This window comes from Eutrema salsugineum, unplaced genomic scaffold, assembly GCF_000478725.1.
Source record: "Eutrema salsugineum unplaced genomic scaffold, Eutsalg1_0 scaffold_1, whole genome shotgun sequence".
Classification (NCBI taxonomy): Eukaryota; Viridiplantae; Streptophyta; class Magnoliopsida; order Brassicales; family Brassicaceae; genus Eutrema; species Eutrema salsugineum.
The window spans coordinates 12,332,609-12,349,388 of NW_006256909.1; the positions used below are offsets into that span (position 1 = coordinate 12,332,609).

At 44.3% G+C, this 16,780-nt stretch overlaps 3 protein-coding genes across 3 annotated transcripts; 2 read left to right on the forward strand and 1 right to left on the reverse strand.

Moving 5' to 3' along the window:
• Window positions 1-496: 496 nt before the first annotated feature.
• LOC112081977 lies at window positions 497-4,702 on the forward strand. The gene is made up of 2 exons (XM_024149052.1): window positions 497-1,079; window positions 1,170-4,702. The coding sequence occupies exons 1-2, from the start codon at window positions 497-499 to the stop codon at window positions 4,700-4,702; spliced, it is 4,116 nt and encodes a 1,371-aa protein (XP_024004820.1).
• Window positions 4,703-5,663: 961 nt separating this feature from the next.
• LOC112081978 (meiosis-specific protein ASY2-like) lies at window positions 5,664-8,264 on the reverse strand. The gene is made up of 4 exons (XM_024149053.1): window positions 7,340-8,264; window positions 7,131-7,262; window positions 6,416-7,050; window positions 5,664-6,341 (listed from the first exon to the last, which is right to left on the reverse strand). The coding sequence occupies exons 1-4, from the start codon at window positions 8,262-8,264 to the stop codon at window positions 5,664-5,666; spliced, it is 2,370 nt and encodes a 789-aa protein (XP_024004821.1).
• A 5,359-nt stretch (window positions 8,265-13,623) lies between these two features.
• On the forward strand, window positions 13,624-16,051 carry LOC18028867 (putative F-box protein At1g67390). The gene is made up of 4 exons (XM_024149054.1): window positions 13,624-13,875; window positions 14,654-15,283; window positions 15,421-15,594; window positions 15,743-16,051. The coding sequence occupies exons 1-4, from the start codon at window positions 13,624-13,626 to the stop codon at window positions 16,049-16,051; spliced, it is 1,365 nt and encodes a 454-aa protein (XP_024004822.1).
• Window positions 16,052-16,780: the final 729 nt, after the last annotated feature.

A 16,780-nucleotide genomic window follows, 5' to 3' on the forward strand; every position in this document is an offset into this window, starting at 1 on the left:
GAAGATAGCCCATTAGGCCGAGGTCGGTGGGAAACCTCTCAGAGGAATGGAAGGTTTCCTTGAGCTCGGCCGAAACAGGAAAGTTTCCTAACGGAAAAAGGAAACTTCGGAGAGAAAAGGAAAGGAACCGAGAGAAAAGGAAACTCCTCTCGGTCCCATATCGTCTAAGGCGTGCTTAAAGACCGACTTAGGAGATATATATAAAGGGAGACGAATCGACACAGAGCAAAGGGAGGGATTCCAAGAAGACTTAGAGATTGAGAACTCATTACGATAGTTTCTTAATCGCTTTAAGTCTTAGTTCGTTATTACCTATCGAAATAACCGAACTCAGTTGTATTTCGCCTTGACTCAATCTAATAAAACCAAGCTTCCGATCTAAATTACTGTTTTGTCCCTTGTCGATATTCACATATCAACAATTGGCGCGCCAGGAAGGAGGCTTTAAACAGATATCTCAGATTTTAGATCGGACTTCGGAAAGATTGAATCAGCGATGGCAGACCAATCCAACGTTCACGAAGAAGAAAACCCTCTCAGGGGAAATAACATCAACGCCCAAACAGGGCAAACGGGAGGAACTCTTGGAGAAAACGCCGGAACTGCTACCGAGCAAACTCCCGCAGCCGTAACCGACCTGTTACTCCAAATGTTCACTGCTCAGTTCGAAGCCATCAACAAAAGGAGCGAGGAACGTTTCAGTCAGATGGCGGCACAGATCGCCGAACTCAGTCAGACACGAACTCCTCTCCGAGTTCGGAACATCATTGACGATCTCAATGCCGACGGAGATCCAACCGGAACTATGAGGTCTGCCGCGGTCGGGTCAGCAAACCCACCAGCACCGGATTTAAGCCGAGACGCCGAGTTTGAAGCGATGAAAGCACAGCTTCGCGATATCACCTCAAAAATACATCAAGCCACAAGCGCGGCTCCGGAGATCGAGCGCGTCATTCAGGAAACACAGAAGACTCCTTTCACATCGCGCATCGCAGGGACGCCGGTCAAGCACATGGAGAAACTGAAGATGAAAATCTACGAGGGCAACTCTGACCCTCGACACTTCCTGACATCGTTCGGTATCTGCATGAACCGATACCAGTTTAAGTCTGCCGAATAAAGAGACACGGTTCAGTGCCAACTATTTGTGGAAAGTCTGGGAGGAGTAGCTCTCGACTGGTTCTCACGGCTCGAAGCCAATTCAATCGACAGCTACAAAGAGTTAACGACGGCCTTCGTCAAGCACTTCTCCATGTTCATTGGACAGAATACCAAGAACTCCGAGCTATGGCAAATAGCTCAAGGACCAAGCGAGAGCCTTCGCGACTTCATCCAGCGCTTCAAGGCAATCGTCGCCAACTGCACGATTATCGACGAAGCCGCTCTCTTATGCCTTCAGAAAGGAGCTCGGATAAAGACCAGTTTCCGAAGCGCGATCACGCATAACCCACCGCAGACGTTAGAAGATGCGTTACACCGAGCTAATACTTACATTGCTGAAGAAGAAGAAGAAGCTGCGTACGAGCAAAGTCACTCAACAAAACAACCCGAACGTCTGAAACCCGCGACTAACGAGCCGCAGTCGGGATACGGTCGAGGATACGAGAACCGCAAGAAACTCTATGCTAACGCAATCCAACAACCAAGCAAGCAGTGGAATAATAAATGGGTCCGCGGTGAAGAAGACCAAGACGAGTCGTTATTCCATAACCGTAGGGGCCACAGCACCGAAGAATGCAGGCATTTGCGAGAATATCTACTCGGCCTGTATCGCAAGGAGCCGATCTCGGTCGACGAACTCCGACGCTCAAACACGCTTAAGAGCGGTGGGCAACTCTCGATGCCTCGACCGAACAACGAACATCTCGAGAAAGCACTCGCCAAAGATCCACCAACTCCACCGGCTTTACCGACACTACCACCACCGCCACCGAATCTGCCTGCTTTGTCTGAGCAACAGAAACGGAATCGCGATGACCGAGCTCCGGAGAATCTTGCTCCTAAGGCGCGAAAACGTGTCAACATGATAATGGGGGCCATCGAAGCTTGCAGTTATTCCGTTCGAGCCATCAAGGAATACAGCAAACAAGCCGCTAGCACACTGAAAACCCCGCAGGATCCGCCGAAGGGAGCGCCCTTGGTCTTTACCGAGGCTGACACGATCGGAATTCACAAGCCGCATAATGGCGCTCTCGTTGTCGATCTACTCCTCGACGACGTCGAAGTTAGCTGCATTCTGATCGATACTGGCAGTTCGGTCAATGTTATCTTCAAGGAAGCACTTGACCAGCTCGAGTTGGCGTCGGATAGGATTGATCCGTTCATCGAGCCACTTACCGGATTTGATGGAGAACATTGTATGACGATCGGCACTGTCATAATCCCAATCTACGTCGGCGGAATCGCAAAGATGATCCAGTTCCTTATCCTCGACAAACCGGCAATCTACAACGCTATTCTCGGTACGCCATGGCTGCACGCAATGAAAGCGGTCGCTTCGACGTACCATCAATGCTTGAAGTTCCCGACCCCCGACGGTGTGTACACACTCCGAGGAGACCAAGCCGTTGCTCGATCGTGCTACATAAATGAGTGCAGACTCCACTCGGCCAACCAAGCTTGCGTTATTAGTTCGTTCGGACCAACTGACAAGCTCATCGTCCAAAAGACAAAGCCTAAGCAGGAATCGATCGTTCAAGTTAGCATTGACGAACTCAGGCCAGAGCGTCAAGTTGGAATTGGTGCCGAGCTCGACCCAGTCATCCGTGAACCACTCATTCGTTTCCTGAAACAGCATACCTCAACCTTCGCTTGGTCGGTAGAAGACATGCCCGGGATTGACCCGCAGATCGCGTGCCACGAGCTCAATATCGATCCGACGTACAAGCCTATCAAGCAGAAACGCCGAAAGCTCGGGCCAGAGAAAGCGCAAGCCGTGAACGACGAGGTCGAGCGCTTACTCAAAGCTGGATCTATCACCGAAGTTAAGTATCCAGATTGGTTGGCAAACCCCGTGGTCGTGAAAAAGAAGAATGGTAAATGGAGAATTTGCGTCGACTTCACCGACCTCAATAAAGCGTGTCCGAAAGATAGCTTTCCGTTACTTCATATCGATCGCCTTGTGGAAGCAACTGCCGGAAACAAACTACTCTCATTCATGGATGCGTTCTCCGGATACAATCAGATTCTCATGCATCCGCAGGACCGAGAGAAGACATCCTTCATCACGGACCGTGGCATCTATTGCTACAAGGTCATGCCATTCGGCCTGAAGAATGCTGGAGCAACGTACCAACGACTGGTAAACCGGATGTTCGCGAGCCAGCTCGGACGAACTATGGAAGTCTACATCGATGATATGCTCGTAAAGTCACTCATCGCTTCCGAGCACGTCGGCCATCTTCGCACATGCTTTGATATCTTGAATCAATATGGTATGAAGCTTAATCCAACTAAGTGTACGTTCGGCGTAACATCTGGAGAGTTCCTCGGATATATCGTCACACGGCGAGGCATTGAAGCTAATCCGAAGGAGATCGCCGCTATTCTCGAGCTCCCCTCGCCGACAACCAAACGCGAAGTTCAGCGACTTACCGGACGTATTGCAGCGCTTAACAGATTCATATCTAGATCAACGGACAAGTGCTTGCCCTTTTACCAACTTCTCCGCGGTAACAAGCACCTCGAATGGAATGAGAAGTGTGAAGAAGCCTTCGCCGAGCTAAAGAAATATCTGTCCACTCCGCCAGTTCTATCCAAACCAGAAACCGGCGAGACACTTTATCTTTACATCGCGATTTCGGAGTTCGCAGTTAGCAGCGTTCTTGTTCGAGAAGATCGCGGCGAACAAAAACCAATTTTCTACACGAGCAAGTCCCTCGACGGATCGGAGTATCGTTATCCGACTTTGGAGAAGTTCGCCTTTGCCGTGGTTATTTCTGCACGGAAACTACGCCCGTACTTCCAGTCTCACGCAATCGTGGTCTTGACCGATCACCCTCTTCGCACTTTCCTTCATAGCCCAAGTCATTCCGGACGACTCGCTAAGTGGGCTATCGAACTTAGTGAATATGACATCGAATACCGGAACAGAACGGCAACGAAGTCTCAGGTCCTAGCAGATTTCTTGGTCGAACTCCCACCGGAGCTCGTCGAAGATAATCTGGTCGTACAACCTTGGATTCTTCATGCCGATGGTTCATCATCCCATAAAGGATCCGGAGTTGGAATACGTCTCAAATCACCCGAAGGAGAAGTAATCGAGCAGTCATTTCGGCTCGGCTTCCCGGCATCCAACAACGAAGCCGAGTACGAAGCATTGATTGCCGGACTACTACTCGCTAAAGGTATCGGCGCCGAGCACGTACACCCCTATTGCGATTCTCAACTCGTAGCCAACCAGTTTCACGGCGAATACGAGGCCAAGAACGACCGCATGGACGCATATCTCAAAGTTCTTAAGGATATTGCTTCAGAGTTCTCCACCTTCGAGCTTACAAAGATACCTCGAGACGAGAATGCAACTGCCGACGCCTTAGCCGCACTCACGACTAATTCCGATCCTGATCTTCGGCGAACTATCCCGATCAGGGCCGTCACTTCGAAGACGGCGACCTCGTACTTCGTAAAGTCTATCAAAACACTGAAGAGAAGAATGCAGGAAAACTTGGCGCGAACTAGGAAGGACCATATCAGATTATGAAGGTTGTTAAGCCCGGCGTTTATCAACTCATGAAGTTAGACGGAACTCCGATCCCGCGATCTTGGAACTCGATGCATCTCAAACGATACTACTACTAGTTCGTTTCGAAGCGCCAAAAAAAAAAAATAATAAAAAAAAATAAAAAAGCCTCCGAACTACTTAGTCGGAGCGAAAACCCCTTTCGTACTTAGAACTACGAATGGCTTGATCCCTTTAAAGGGTACATAGGCAGCTCGTTACCGAGTCCAGCTATAACATCAATAAAATTTTATTGTCATGATATGACAAAGTGTTAGTTCGAAATCACAAGGGACCGAACTCCTTGTCTTTACATCGACTTCCTGGCCAGTTGTTCGATAGCATTCCACATGAATGCAAACTTAAAAGCCGAGATCCGTCTCGCGAGCACCCACATGGTGTCGTGGTTAAGCCACATATCAAAAGCCGGGCCCAGTCCCGCAGTTAAATTTCTAAGTCACCAAGAACAATAAGCCGAGCACATCTCGCATACTTAGGTTCGACTTAGAAAAACCTTGAATTCGTTTCGTGCGTTTACAGGAGTTCGAATCTAATTCACTCTTCCAGTACGAAACGATTCACTTGGGTTCCCCAGGCCGAGCTCATACGCTCGCACAATAAGCCGAACTCCTCAGATTCGCACCGTAAGCCGAGTTCACAACACTCGCAAAACGTAAGCCGAATTATCGCAATTCGCTATCAAAAGATAATAATCACGTTCGAATATCTACTATATACCGATCTAATACTTTAGCATTAACCGCAAATCTTAACGACGACATAAAGTTAAACCGAAGGTTAGATGCCGAAGGTCTTTCTAAAATAAAAAAGCCCCGAGAGGCAAATAGAGTCAGAACCCACCAAGGGCTCGGAATTAGAATTACAAAAAGAAACCCATGCAAGGGCAGTTAAGTTCGAAGAGTAAAAGAAAAATAGGAAGAGATTAGATGGTCTTCGAGGCAGCAGCGTTGAGTATGTCCTCGTTTGAGCCGAACTGCTCGCCCCTCGCAGGATCTTGCGCGCTCTGGGTCACATTTACGACCGGAATGTCATCTTCCTCTACGAACGGAGACATCTTCTTGTCCTCCTCAGTGAGCACGCAAGCATCGATCGCCTTGAAGTCCTCCAGCGCCTTGGCATGCCTTGCTTCAATATCCGCAACCATTTCTGGCGGGACCTCGTACAGACCCTTCCTCCGCAACTGCTTGATGAAACCGAGGACCCCGGTGAGCTGGTTGTAGACCAAGTACGGCTTCCGAGCCCTGTCAGCATCGTCCAAACTCCGAATGACCTTCTCAAGGCGTTCGCAAGCCGTTGCGTGAACGCTCCTAGCTCGATTCTTCCAGTGCGCCACCATACCTTGTAGCCGCCCTTTGTCCTTCTCGAACTCTTTAGAGAGTAAATTCTGGGCCTCGGTGAGCTCGTCTTTCACCGCCTTCAGCTCTGCACTCTCCTTTTTCAGCAAGTCAACTTGAGAGTGCAGAGTTTCGTTGATTCGGAGCTCAGTGGCGAGACGCTCCTCTGCTTTGGCTATCCTTTCTTCGAGCTCGGAGACCCTTACTTGCTCGTCGAACAGGGCTACTTCATATGCAGCGACCAAGTTATTGGTCTGATTGGCGAGCTGCACAGAGGAAACAGGAATTAGAAGTCATACTTAGAAGAATATCCAAGTCTATAAGGGGTAAGTAAAATTACCACAGCAGTCGTGTGAGCGATTCTCTTGTACATGTTGGGAAACCGGAGCTCGGGAACCGAGGGAAGGCTAGGTACCTCCGAGGAGATCTTATGATAGAGCTCGGCGCAGGCATCTACGTTCTCCTCAAAAGGAGTCTCCTCGTCGTAGTCAAAACAAACTCGGACTCTCTTAGCCGGCCCGTGCTCTTGAGAGCCCTCGACATGGTCTCTGGTTTGCCTTTTTCGGGAGTGTGAAGCTTCAGCTCGATCTTGCGAGAGCGCGAGGCCCGACGCCACAGCTGCCGGTGGATCGAGCTCGGCGGGAGTATCTTGCACCCGAGAAGAGTCCTCTGCTTTCTTACTCTTCTTCGAAGACTTCTTCTTCTTCGTCTTCCTCTGATCAACCTGATCAGGTGAGCCCGCAGCAGGTGGCAACTCTTCTGGCTGCACTTCGGTCTGTTCAGCAGCAAGGACTGGGGTCGGCTCAGCCACATCCGTTTCCTCTTCACCGAAGAGAGTTGGGATTTCGTCAATGGAAAGCATCCTGGCAGCTCGGGAGCGTTGAGTTCGCGACTTCAGTGATTGGCGTTTGGGAGCGGTTCGAGGCTTGCTAGCTCGAGTTCTCGGCTTGCGTGGTTTGGGTTCTCGAACAGAGCCTGAAATGAAAATGTGTTTAAGGAGGAGTTCGGAGTAAATTCAGAATAAAGTGAGTAAAGACAGAATTCGATGAACATACCCGCTTTCTTAGCTCGACGTTGTAGGATTTCTTCCCAAACCTCCGGCCAACGACGTTTACCGGCTTCGCTGAATGCTTCTTCAAACTCAGAGGTGAGTCCGGAGTTGAGAAGGAGACTCGGAAGATGACGACCTACAAAAATAAAACGAAGTCGAGTTAGCAAGCAGTAAAAGTCAAAATTTATCTAAGTGTGAAATCATCTAATCTACCAATCGGAATCTTCCAATTCGACTGAATTGCGATGTCAGAATTGCTGACGGTGAGATCGTTCATTTCAATATAGAAGTACTGGGACTCCCAATCGTTGAATTTACTGGGCTTAGGTCCCATAACTAAATTCTTCTTTGGCTTGGCATTGGCGGCGAAGAACCACTCCTTGGACTTATGGATATTGACCGAGAAGAGGTCTTCGAAAATTTGACTCGATGGGACTTCGCCAAGCTCGTCACATAAGGAAACGAACCCAACGTAGTTCGTTATTGAGGCCGGCATCACCTGTGTGAGAGCTACGCCGCGCCGATTGCAGTATCCCAGTAGGCGAGAGGGAATGGGGAAAGAAAGCCCGCACTGGGTGAAGTACGTCAGGTAGACGCAAAGGAAGCCTTCGGGAACGTCCCACAGCCGATCTCTAGCCTCCGGAATGATGAAAATAATCTTGTCCGCAAGACCGTTTGCCTCGAGCACGGCTCGAACGGCACCAGGAGAAAGGGAACAAGAGGGCACGTTGTCGGGACGAACTACTTTCCGCCTCGGAAGTGGTGGCGAAGCATGAATAACCGCTTCAATGTTGTCGACTTCAGTATCAGCAACGTTCTCCCCCTGAAATTCTTCCTCGACCTCCTCGATCTCCTCGATCTCAGGGGTGTTAGCATCAACGTTCGGTCCAGCCCGAGCCACCGTTTCGCGAGCCTCTGCAGTCAGATCTTCGGTAGCTTCAATTCTGACTCTAGCACGGCTGCTGCTAGCTTCCGCAGATTTAGAGTTCTTACGAACTAATTGGGGAAGATTGCTTTCTTCCCGTGATGAACTTGACTGCTGAGGGTTTGAAGAAGAGGAGCTCGGCTCCGAGGACTCACGGTGGTCTTCCGGAAGAATTTTATTCGAGGAAGAATTAACCGAAGAGCTGGAAGACATTTTAGGGTTTGGGAAAGAAGATTTGAAGGAAATAAAGAACAGTTTGAAGATCAACCGGAAAGTTTGAAGGTTGCTCGGAAAAATCAAGAGTTCGCGGCGGCGAGAGTTGAAGAAACGAGAGAAAACGAAGAACAAAAACTAGAGAGAGAAATGAAATCTAGAGAGAAGGGAGAGCAGCGTACCTTATATATGCTTGAGGCGAGAATAATGAATGCGAGAAGAAGTTTGCCCTTTATACACAGTGGGAATCGAGGGTTCCTCGATTTTCGCGAAATATCCCGTAATTCACGCGCCTCATTGAAGATAGGCGCGAAACGTCCGGAAATGCGAAACGACAGCAATTACCAAGCTCAGTTTGTGATCCAATAACCGAAGAATTGAGTTCGACTGAAAGTCACGTCCTTTCACCGAACTGAGGGGGGGCTAACTGTTGGAGGTGAAAACCGCACCCTGGTTTTCTCCGGTACAAACTGAGATCGGCGAACCGTAAGCCCGGTTTACGAAGAGATGTACCGAGAGAAGATGGGCCGAGCGAAGATGGGCCGAAGATAGCCCATTAGGCCGAGGTCGGTGGGAAACCTCTCAGAGGAATGGAAGGTTTCCTTGAGCTCGGCCGAAACAGGAAAGTTTCCTAACGGAAAAAGGAAACTTCGGAGAGAAAAGGAAAGGAACCGAGAGAAAAGGAAACTCCTCTCGGTCCCATATCGTCTAAGGCGTGCTTAAAGACCGACTTAGGAGATATATATAAAGGGAGACGAATCGACACAGAGCAAAGGGAGGGATTCCAAGAAGACTTAGAGATTTAGAACTCATTACGATAGTTTCTTAATCGCTTTAAGTCTCAGTTCGTTATTACCTATCGAAATAACCGAACTCATTTGTATTTCGCCTTGACTCAATCTAATAAAACCAAGCTTCCGATCTAAATTACTGTTTTGTCCCTTGTCGATATTCACATATCAACAGTGTCGAGCGACACCACCACTGGTGTCGCGCGTCACCTTGCTCAGCCGAACACAGAGAACTCCCAAATTCGAAGCAGACCTCTTGAAATCAGTTCAGCTGCTGTCTCTGCCACCCAACGCCCTTGGTATGCTGATATTGCCAACTATCTCGCTGCAGAGGCTGAGCCTGAGAACTTTAAGGGCTATGCAAAGAAGAAGTTCCTGAGAGAGCTGCAAAGATACCACTGGGATGAGCCATATCTGTACAAGCACTGTTCTGATGGGATTTACAGAAGATGCATTGCAGAGTCAGAAGTTCCAGAGGTGCTGTTTCACTGTCATGGGTCCGAATATGCTGGACACTTTGCAACATTCAAAACAGTGTCTAAGGTTCTTCAAGCAGGCTTCTGGTGGCCTACCATGTTTCGCGACGCACATGCTTTCATCTCGCAGTGTGATGCTTGTCAGAGGAGAGGAAAGATCAGCAAAAGACATGAGATGCCACAGAATTTCATCCTTGAGGTTGAGGTATTCGATTGCTGGGGTATCGATTTCATGGGTCCTTTTCCCTCTTCTTATGGGAATAAGTACATCCTGGTTGCTATTGATTATGTTTCAAAGTGGGTCGAAGCCATTGCCAGTCCCACCAACGATTCTTCAGTGGTTCTTAAGATGTTCAAGACCATCATCTTTCCTCGATTTGGAGTGCCTCGAATTGTTATAAGTGATGGTGGTTCTCACTTCATTAACAAGATTTACTCCTAAGGAAGCATGGAGTTCATCATTGAGTTGCAACTCCTTATCACCCTCAGACAAGTGGACAGGTCGAAGTCTCGAATCGACAGATCAAAGAGATTCTGGAGAAGACAGTGGGTAAAACTCGAAAGGATTGGGCTGCGAAGTTGGACGATGCACTCTGGGCGTACAGGACAGCGTTCAAAACACCTCTAGGCACCACACCTTTCCACCTGCTCTATGGAAAGCCCTGTCACCTTCCAGTGGAGATCGAACACAAGGCAGCCTGGGCGATAAAGCTGATGAATTTCGACATCAAGTCTGCTGCAGAAAGGAGACTGATACAGCTGAATGAGTTGGACGAAATCAGGCACCATGCCTATGAGAATTCGAAGCTGTACAAGGAGAGGACCAAGGCGTATCACGACGCAAAAATCCTCTCCAGGCAATTCGAACCGAATGATCAGGTACTTCTGTATAACTCTCGTTTGCAATTGTTTCCTGGTAAACTTCGTTCTCGATGGTCAGATCTTTTCATAGTCAAAGAGGTTCGCCCCTATGGTGCCATCTTCCTCCTCACACCAGATGGTAGCAGAGAGTTCACAGTGAATGGACAAAGGGTGAAGCACTACTGGGCCAAAGCTGAGATTCCAGATGGACATATCGTGCCTCTGGATGGTGCACCTCCTGCCTAAATCACCATCAAGTCAAGGTAATGACTTTAAACAAGCGCTTGGTGGAAGGCAATCCACTGGTGAGTCTGTAAATAAGTCTTTTTGTTTCAGTTGATTTTCGTTTTTCTTTTTCGTGTCTCAGGTGAAACAGAGGTTGGTGTCGAGCGACACCACCGTTGGTGTCGCTTGTCACTTGCTTCTGTCAAAAAAAAAAAAAATTAGGAAATCAGGAAACCGGAGTCAAACCAGAAATTCGGATTAGTCTGCTGCAATTTGGTACGAAGAGAAAAAGTGTCGCACGACACCATCATCAGTGTCGCGCGACACCATCATTGCAGCCAGGTAAGTTCTCTGTTTTTCCTGCGTTTCTCTGTTTCTTTTCTTTTGTTTCGCCAACTTCGGATTTGCTAACACTGGGGACAGTGTTATTCAAGTCTGGGGGAGGTAGTTGCTGACATTGTGTCTGTTTTTCTTAAGAGTCAGTTGTGTCAAAACGTTTTTGAGTCAAAACTTGTTGGAGATTATGATGTTTTTCCTGGAATTATTGTGCTGACCTTTCATCTAAGTGACCACTGCTGCAGATTCAGTCTACATCCGACTAATGAAAAATCCAAAGGCTGACCAGCTGACTAGAGGCGTCCATGTTTCCAACAGAATCCACTAACCTGAGCTAAGTTCTGAACTTCACTTTTAACTCGTTGATGTGACTGATGCCTTAGAGCTTGATTCCTCGTTCGTACTTGATCAATGAAAGCCTGTGTGAAATTTAATGAAGTGATTTCTCTCCCTTGTGACGAGCTAAGAAAGAAAGAAAAAGGGCAAAAAGATTGAGATGATTCTCGATTAGGAGTGAAGGGCTAGGAATGTTTCCAATGATCCCATTATTTCACTTCTAAGTTGGAATGATCACACAAAGGAAGGAAGTGAGGGGTAGGAATGTTTCCCATGACCCCACTATTCGCTGAAAACCTTTGATACAAGGTAAGGGGACAACTCGGGGAGTTGATGGCAAACACCATCAGTACTCGCAGCTTTACTCTTATCGAGTATGTGCCATAAAAAAGAGAAGAAAAAAGATGATGAATGTGCGAAAAGAACAAGTCTGGGGGAGAGAAAAGTACCAAAGTTTGTATGGCTGATTTGCTTGAGTATAGTACGGGAAAGAGTCTAGAAGGTTCTTGGCATCTGAATCATCAGTGAGATCCTGCGATGAGGGTTTATGGACAATGTTGTGGAATTTTGGACTTAATCTGGGAAGCTGTGAATGTCTGCGGAGAAGTACATGGTGGTTCGATTTGGAATGATGAAGCAGTAGTTGAGTTGCAGGGTGATCGGTCAAAGCGATGTTCCAATGAAAGGTTGAGTCTCCGTGTTTTCAAACCTCTTTCTCTTATTTGGTGTTCTGTTTGCTTGAGGGCAAGCAAATGCTAAGTCTGGGGGAGTTGATATATCATAGTTTTTATGGTTTTTAACCATGGTATAAGTCCTATTTATAGAGTCTTTTTAGTGTCTTTCGAGTCTTTTGGAGTCTTTTCAGGTCATAGGTACGTTTGGAGCTTAACTGGAGACTTTGTAGCACTTTGGAGCTTAATCAGGATCAAATTCGTCAAGTATGGATTTTGTGCTTTAGTGTCGCTCGACACCATGGAGAGTGACGCTCGACACTTGTTGCAGAAATAAGGAAAACGTGATTTTGTTTCCTGTTTGAAGAAGGAGTTGGGCCCAAAAGTCTCCAATAATTACAAGGAAGCCCAAAACGTGTTTTTAAGTTATAAATAGGGTTTTTAGCCACCATATATCGATACCTTAGATTTTCTGAGAGAGAACTTTTGTTTTTGAGAGCTTTTGGGGAGACAAGTCTAAAACTCTGTTCCGGAGAGAGAAGATTTCGAACCCCTGTTTATTAATCTATTTACTGTTTTCTGCAATCTATTCATTCATGTTTATTGCTTCAATCTTCATGTCTGAGTAGTTTGCTTGTTAGGTTTAGGGTTCTCTTAAAGGATTTCATTGGATGTTGGATTGATTGATTAGTTAGGGTTCATAATCTATTTAGTTCTTCACCATAGGTTATTCTTAAAGCTAATTCTGGACTGGCCACCTAGAACTTAGATCTTAGGTTAATTGATTGACACGGAAGTGTAATTGAATAACTGGAAAGAACCTAGGGTGAGCAAAGTAGCTATTCGCAAAGGAATTTGGTTTAGATACTTTGTGAACATCGAACTTGAGCATTAAAGCTGGTTTATGTCTTTAGGATTTGCAAAGGAATTTGGAATTCTAGGATTTAGACTTAGATAATTCTCGCAACGGAAGTTGGTTAATTATAATTTCAAGATTTGAGTTCAAAAACTGTGCTTAAACCTGAACCCTGACTAATCGATTGATCTGCATGCATTGATTTCCTGAGAAACGCCCTAGACCTAATCTCCATCCATCTGAATCTTACAAACCGTTTTTATTGCTGCTTAGTCTAATTCTGTTGCATTGCTATTTATTTACAATATTTCTGCTTAGCGTAATTCGATCTCTATAAGGTTTATTGAGTGATCTCTCGTCTCTGTGGTTCGACCCCTACATACTACAACTGCACATCTGTGCTCTTGCAGAGTAGCTTAGGGATTAAACTTTGAGCAGATCAATTAATTTTTATTTTTCACCTCTTTTTTTTTTAGAGAAAAGAAATTTTATTTGGTAAATACATGCCAAGAGGGAAAACAATCTTTTATATTTTATTTTGTTTCCATTGGGGTGTTAGAGGAAAATAATTTTACTTGACCAAATGGAAATCAACTAGGATTTTATTTTCAGACAATAACCCCAAATATTTATTTGTTTCTAATTAATCTTTTTTATCTCCTAGTAATTAACTACAATATGCATATATAAACATCCATTCTCAGCTCGCTTAACAAGTGAAGAACCTCAAGTCAAAAATACAAATCTCTTTTTTTTTGTGTGTATATGTTCTTCACAAAAGACTCCTCTCTCCTTCTTTAGCGATCCATGAAGAGACAAAGTAGTGTTGATGCGATCAATGCCAATGATCAAATCAGCAGACTCCCAGACGAGGTATTGCATAAGATCTTATCAAAACTGTCCATCCAAGAAGCTGTGAGGACAAGTGTTCTATCATGTCGATGGGTGGATTTGTGGAAGGAGATGCCACATCTCTTCTTGGACCTACGAAAGTTGGCCAAATTCAGAACTCTTTTGCCCCATGTTATTGATAATGATGCCGTTAGATCGATGACCAAGGTCTATTTCTTTTTCTCAGTAGTTTTTTCTTATGGATTTTTGGATAAAGAAATTACACATATAGATCTGGCCTATAAACTTAGGTTGTTCTTATAGTACACAACCCTAAATCAACCTGGTTTGCAATCAAAGTACATGACTTCAGAAAAAAAGGGAGACTCCTATTTATTTGAGAAAACATGTTTTGTGTTGTTATTATACTGTGTTTTACTGGGTTTATTTTGATTCTCTGTTACGAAAATAAAGGTTAAATGTCTTAAGGGCGAAACAATCAGATTTTCAAATATTCTATGATCTGATGATCAGTGAGTTCTTTCCGTTGGAAATGAAATGCTGATCCTAATTCTGAGAGATGTATACTTAGTATGGAATTTTATGACAACCATTATAAATGAAACCAGATTTTGTGAAATCCGACATTAATATGCCATATATCATAAATGGTCATCATTACAGGAATTTGTGGTGTAAAAATAAATGGATTAGAGAGAAGTGAAATAGGGGTGATAGAAGCATAATTTTGTTCATCCTTCTCTCTTGAAATTAGTAGAGAAATAAACTTTTTTTTTGTTTTTGCGAAATTAGTTGCACTATTTTCCACTATCTTTCACTTCAAATCGTAATATGTTTTAGAGAAATATATTAAATCCACCATTTTCATTTCTCTAAGTGTACAACGATTTTTTTTTTCCACCATAATAACTTGGTTTACTTTGTGTTTGTTTTGTTTTTACCACCTAAAAACATACTTGTCCTAAATCCTTTTTTGGCCTTTTAGGTTATAAACGATCACCGTGGCGGCCATTTGGAAAGATGCACAATCTATTATTACTCATACCAATGTAAAAACAGGATGGTCGAGGCTTGGATTAGATCATTGATTCATGTGAAACACATCAAGCATCTCACACTTATAAACTATCTGTGCCCTTTTAGACCTAACACAAAACCCGTCACACTCGACTTGCCTCCAAATTCATTTTCCCATCCATACCTGAAATCACTACACTTAGGTCGGTATCATATAAAAACTCCACTTTCTTTCAATAACTGTGGGAATCTAATGAATCTAGAACTCACTGGCATTTTGGCTGAGGCTGGAGTCCTTAACGCAGTCCTCATGTCTTGCCCTTCTCTCGAAGTGCTTGTAGTAGTTATCAATTGCGACAAAGGAAGAGGTCTTCTGAAAATTGAGAACCGCAACTTAAAGTTCTTGTATCTATCCTGTTATAAAATTGATGGCATTGAAGTGTCTACACCAAATTTGGACATCCTCAGCATTGGATCTCTCTGGTGTGAGAGAGAGAACGTTGTCTTTGAGAATCCTAGACTCCAGTTTCATAGAAACTATTGGACTACAGGAAAAATATATGCTCACACCAGTTATAGTATATCATGCCCAGATCAGGTATATCCGTATATATATATATATATATATATATATTAATTTCTTTTGCATTCCATTGTATTTTGATAGAGAAGGAAACGATGCTGATCTATACTTAACGTGATATCCTTGACATATTTATTATTTATGAATCTTAGGAGAAAAAGAGCATTGGACATGAATTCATGATGAGCAGGTCCCAGGAATTTTTGAGTGAATTTTCATCGATGTCGGTAAGTGTAGACTTGGCAAATACAAAACAAGTTGAGATGCTGCATGAAGTCTTAGCTGCATGGCGTGGAGAAATGGAAGAACTTGAGGTCTTATTCAAGGTCCGTTCATTACATGTTTTGAATAATATATAATTATGTGGGTAGTATATAGAAATAGAAGTAGCCATGTTTCTGTTTTTCATAACGTTTGCTTGTAAGCAATACACACCTAGTTATCTAAATTTCCGATACATGACTTTTTCCATAGAAATGCAATGCTCCGAGTGCAGAAGTTGAAACTTCTATTGGAAGAACAAAGAAGCAGTTTTGGGAAGTGAAAAAACCGTTTTCTGACGTTAACTTCACTGCATATACTGTATGGCTGTCTGATTTTAGCGGTTCAAAACAAGAGATTGCGTTTGCCTCGTGGTTGATAACGCAAGGGATGGTAATCAAGACTATGTTAATCAAACCATCGTCGTCTTTTTCAAGTAAGAAGTTGGAGATAGAGGGTGCAGTGGCCAACCTAAAGGAACTTCCAAAAGGTTACAGTGAGCTCGATATCATAATGGCCTAATAAAATTTGGTTTGAATCCAGCCTTTCGTAATAGAAAAGAGAAAACCCTTTCTTTTTATTTAAAGAATTTGGAAATTTTATATGTTGTTTTAAGAATTTCTTTTAGTATTTGTTTTTAAGTTTGAGCCGTTTGAGGTCTAATTTGTATCAATTTTATATTATCTGAATATCTTGTTAAGTTATTATTTCACTGCCATGTTCTTGTCTTGGTCAATGGTTTTACACATGGGATTTTGAAACGAGTTAAAAAAATGTAATACCGTAAAAGCTAGGCACAATATAAACATTGTATACAGTGCCGATAAAAATTAATTAACAAAACTGTTAACCAACTCCTCTAACATTGTTACTGAAAATTTAGCCTAAAATTAAAAGTAAACAGGTGGTTGAATCCCCTTGCCTTTGTTCAATCATGGGAGGCATTTCTTCGTACGAGATGGAATGTTTTTGTACCTAGGAGAAAAAATAACTAGTAAAAGGTTTCTTAAGGTTTGAGAACTGATCCATTACTAAAATATATTGACATGCAAGGTTTCTATGACCAGAGCTCTATGTATGATGTTCTTTTCGGGCATTTTCTCCACATGAAACCTAAAACACATATTGAAATGACCATGTAATGCATCTAATCTATGTCCCTTTCTGCCACATGTCGTAATCGAAATTCTTTTTCGTTTCCATTCCTAATCTATTTTTTTAAAAACTCTTTTGAAGTAGCTGAACAAGTTT

Excerpts from the sequence above, each read along its gene's own strand:
- LOC112081977 (XM_024149052.1), top strand. The coding sequence starts at position 497 with ATGGCAGACCAATCCAACGTTCACGAAGAAGAAAACCCTCTCAGGGGA. Across the intron at positions 1,080-1,169 it reads ACACTTCCTGACATCGTTCG|CTCTCGACTGGTTCTCACGG; the intron begins GTATCTGCATGA and ends TGGGAGGAGTAG.
- LOC112081978 (XM_024149053.1), bottom strand. The coding sequence starts at position 8,264 with ATGTCTTCCAGCTCTTCGGTTAATTCTTCCTCGAATAAAATTCTTCCG. Across the intron at positions 7,051-7,130 it reads ACGTCGAGCTAAGAAAGCGG|GCTCTGTTCGAGAACCCAAA; the intron begins GTATGTTCATCG and ends TTTTCATTTCAG. Across the intron at positions 6,342-6,415 it reads TCGCTCACACGACTGCTGTG|CTCGCCAATCAGACCAATAA; the intron begins GTAATTTTACTT and ends TCCTCTGTGCAG.
- LOC18028867 (XM_024149054.1), top strand. The coding sequence starts at position 13,624 with ATGAAGAGACAAAGTAGTGTTGATGCGATCAATGCCAATGATCAAATC. Across the intron at positions 15,284-15,420 it reads GTATATCATGCCCAGATCAG|GAGAAAAAGAGCATTGGACA; the intron begins GTATATCCGTAT and ends TATGAATCTTAG. Across the intron at positions 15,595-15,742 it reads AACTTGAGGTCTTATTCAAG|AAATGCAATGCTCCGAGTGC; the intron begins GTCCGTTCATTA and ends CTTTTTCCATAG.